This window comes from Onychostruthus taczanowskii, unplaced genomic scaffold, assembly GCF_017590055.1.
Source record: "Onychostruthus taczanowskii isolate IOZ18803 unplaced genomic scaffold, ASM1759005v1 scaffold478, whole genome shotgun sequence".
NCBI classification, from domain to species: domain Eukaryota; kingdom Metazoa; phylum Chordata; class Aves; order Passeriformes; family Passeridae; genus Onychostruthus; species Onychostruthus taczanowskii.
In genome coordinates this window covers 16,010-19,171 of record NW_024502325.1, presented here as the reverse complement: position 1 = coordinate 19,171, position 3,162 = coordinate 16,010, and the positions used below count along the sequence as shown (strand labels likewise).

Genomic DNA, 3,162 nt, shown 5'->3' with positions numbered 1-3,162 from the left:
CCTCCCCAGGCCCGGGCCTCACCCCAATCCTCGGCCCCCAGTAAATTGTCGGCTCGGAAGCGCCCCGGGTCCAGCTGCACCAGCAGCTCCGGCGCCAGCGCCGCCGCCGCCATCTTCCCCCCCTCACGCCGCTTGGCCACGCCCCTTCTGGCCGCCAGCCAATCCGGCGCTCGCCCGGCCTCACGCTCCGGCCAATAGCAGAGAGGAGAATTCCCGCCCGCCTCTTGGCGCATGCGCGGTGCGGCGCTTCCGGCCTCCCTCAGGGCTCCCTCAGGGTTTTAAAGGGGAAGCGGCGGCGGGTCCCGGCCCGGGGCGGCGGCACCGGCCCGAATTGCGGTCCCGGAGTGGAGAACCGGGACCCCCGAGCCGGTAAGAGGCGGGTCCGGGCCCGGTGGGACGGGAAAGGGAGAGCGGGGTTGCCATGGCAACCGCGCAGCGGCGCGGCAAGGCCTAGCGGGGACAGAGCGGAAGTGACGTCACGGCAAGGGGAGGACGAGGGGGTTTCGCTGTCAGCTGCCTCAAGGGGAATCGCGGTCAGGCCACGCCCACTCAGATAGAGCCACGCCCCTAAAACGTAACCACGCCTCCTAACGGCTGTAGGGCCTTTTAATGGAGACCACGCCCCTTTTTGTGACCACCCCCTTTGCTTTTAGGAAGATCGCGATTGGTTGAGAGGAGATGGAAGGAGCGGCATTGGCCAATGAGGGAGCGGCGTTTCCTGGGGCAGCCAATGGGAGCAAAGACCTGGAGGAAGCGGCGGCCAATCAGCAGCGAGATGGGGGATTAGGAGCAGCCAATGGGGATGTTCCGCTGCAGGGACTGGCCAATGAGAGGGGGAGGAGCTGCGGCTCAGCCAATCAGGACGCAGAGACGCGGGAGGTGACCAATTGCAGCGAGGAGACACAGGCGGCCAATGAGAACGCGGCATGCAAAGCACCAACCAATGAGGACAAAGCACACAAAGCTCCAGCCAATGAGAACAGAGGGTTCAAACCCCCAGCCAATGCGGACACAGCACACAAAACTTCAACCAATGAGGACTCAGGACACAAATCTGCAGCCAATCAGGACAGAGCAGCACCATCCACCAATCAGAACACAGCACCACAACCCCTGACCAATCAGAATGCAGCTCCCAGACTCACAGCCAATGAGCACCCAGCCCCGCCCCTCCTGGATCCCACCCATGACCTCATGCCTCTGGCGGCCGCAGCCAATCAGGCGCAAGACCCCTGGGATTGGTCGCTGGAGGAGGCGTGGCTTAGGGCGCCCGATGACGAGGGGCTGGAGGTGTGGGGGGTGGAGCTTGAAGGCTGGGAGGCGGAGCCTGATGACCTGGAGGACGAGCTTGAGGACTGGGAGGAGGAGCTTGAGCTCTGTGGGGCGGAGCCTATGGACAAGTGGGTGGAGCTCAAAGCCCAGGGGGCAGAGCTTAAAGGTCAAGGGGTGGAGCTTAAAAGTGAGGGGGTGGGGCTTAAAGGGGAGGGGGTGGGGCTTAAAGGAGAGATGGAGGAGAACAGTGAGGGGGTGGGGCTTAAACCTGGCAGGGTGGGGCTTCAACCCCAGGGGGTGGAGCTTGAGCACAGTAAGGTGGAGCTTAAAGACAAGGGGGTGGAGCTTAAACCCCAAGGGGTGGAGCTTAAAGACAAGGAGGTGGAGCTTAAAGACAAGGGGGTGGGGCTTAAACCCCAAGGGGTGGAGCTTGAGAATAGTGGGGTGCACGGCGACGCCCCCAAAAAAACGCGTTTCCCCGCCCCCTCCCCGTCGCCATGGCAACGCCACGGGGGTTGGGGGTGCCCGCCATTGTTAAGCCCTTTGTTGCCATGGTAACGGTGACGCTCCTCCGGTTCTCCCTCCCCCCTCCCCCCCCCAAAAACCATCACGGCGTCCCCGGGGCTTATTATGGGATGGCGAGGCCCCTCCCGGGTGGGTTTTGGGGGGATTTTTTTGGGAGGGGTTGGGATTTTTTTTGGGGGGGAATTTTTGGGCGTTTTTGGGGTCCTTTTTGGTTGGTTTTTTCTTTTTTTTTAAAGTTTTTTTCGGCATTTTCGGTGGGGATTTTTGAGCTTTTTTTCGGCTTTTTTTTTAGATTTTTTTCCTTAGCTTTGTGAGGGATATTTTAAAAAAAAATTTTCCGTATTTTTGGGTGTTTTTTTGAGATTGTTTTTGGTTTTGGGTGGGTTTTTTTATTTTTGGGGGTTTTTTTTGTGGGATTTTTTGTGGGATTTTTTGTGGATTTTTCCGGGATTTTTCCGGGATTTTTTGTGAATTTTTTGAGTTTTCTCCGGGATTTTTTGTGAATTTTTTGTGGTTTTTGTGGAATTTTTTGTTATTTTTTGGGGATTTTTTCCGCGATTTTTTGTGAATTTTTTGGGGATTTTTTTTCCGGGATTTTTCCCGAGATTATTTGTGAATTTTTGGGGGATTTTTCCCGGGATTTTTTGTGAATTTTTTTGAGTTTTTTGTGAATTTTTTGGGGATTTTTTCAGTGTTTTCCGGGATTATTTGTGAATTTTTTTGCGATTTTTCCCGGGATTTTTTCCGCGATTTTTTATGGGTTTTTTGAGGTTTTTTGGTGAATTTTTTGGGGATTTTTCCCGCGATTTTTTTTGAATTTTTTGGGGATTTCCCCGCCATTTTTTGTGGATTTTTTGAGTTTTTTGTGAATTTTTTGGGGGATTTTCCCGCGATTTTTTGTGAATTTTTTGGGGATTTTTCCGCGATTTTTTGTGGGTTTTTTGGGGGATTTTCCCGCGATTTTTTGTGAATTTTTTGGGGATTTTTCCGCGATTTTTTGTGAATTTTTTGGTTTTTTTGTGAATTTTTTGTGAATTTTTTTTGGGATTTTCCCGCGATTTTTTGTGAATTTTTTGGGGATTTTCCCGCGATTTTTTGTGGGTTTTTTGGGGGATTTTCCCGCGATTTTTTGTGATTTTTTTGGTTTTTTCCCGCGATTTTTGGTGAATTTTTTGGGGATTTTCCCGCGATTTTTCGTGAATTTTTTGGGGTTTTTTGCGGGATTTTTCCGCGATTTTTTGTGAATTTTTTGGGGATTTTTTTTCCGGGATTTTTCCCGAGATTATTTGTGAATTTTTGGGGGATTTTTCCCGGGATTTTTTGTGAATTTTTTTGAGTTTTTTGTGAATTTTTTGGGGATTTTTT

General features: G+C 52.0%; 1 protein-coding gene across 1 annotated transcript; it reads left to right on the top strand.

The window, feature by feature from the left end:
- Positions 1–19: 19 nt before the first annotated feature.
- LOC121341372 (translation initiation factor IF-2-like) lies at positions 20–1,830 on the top strand. The gene is made up of 2 exons (XM_041414822.1): positions 20–370; positions 656–1,830. Exon 2 carries the CDS (start codon positions 679–681, stop codon positions 1,828–1,830), a length of 1,152 nt encoding a protein of 383 aa, XP_041270756.1. The 5' UTR covers positions 20–370; positions 656–678.
- Positions 1,831–3,162: the final 1,332 nt, after the last annotated feature.

Coding starts and splice junctions, on each gene's coding strand:
- LOC121341372 (XM_041414822.1), top strand. CDS start 679: ATGGAAGGAGCGGCATTGGCCAATGAGGGAGCGGCGTTTCCTGGGGCA.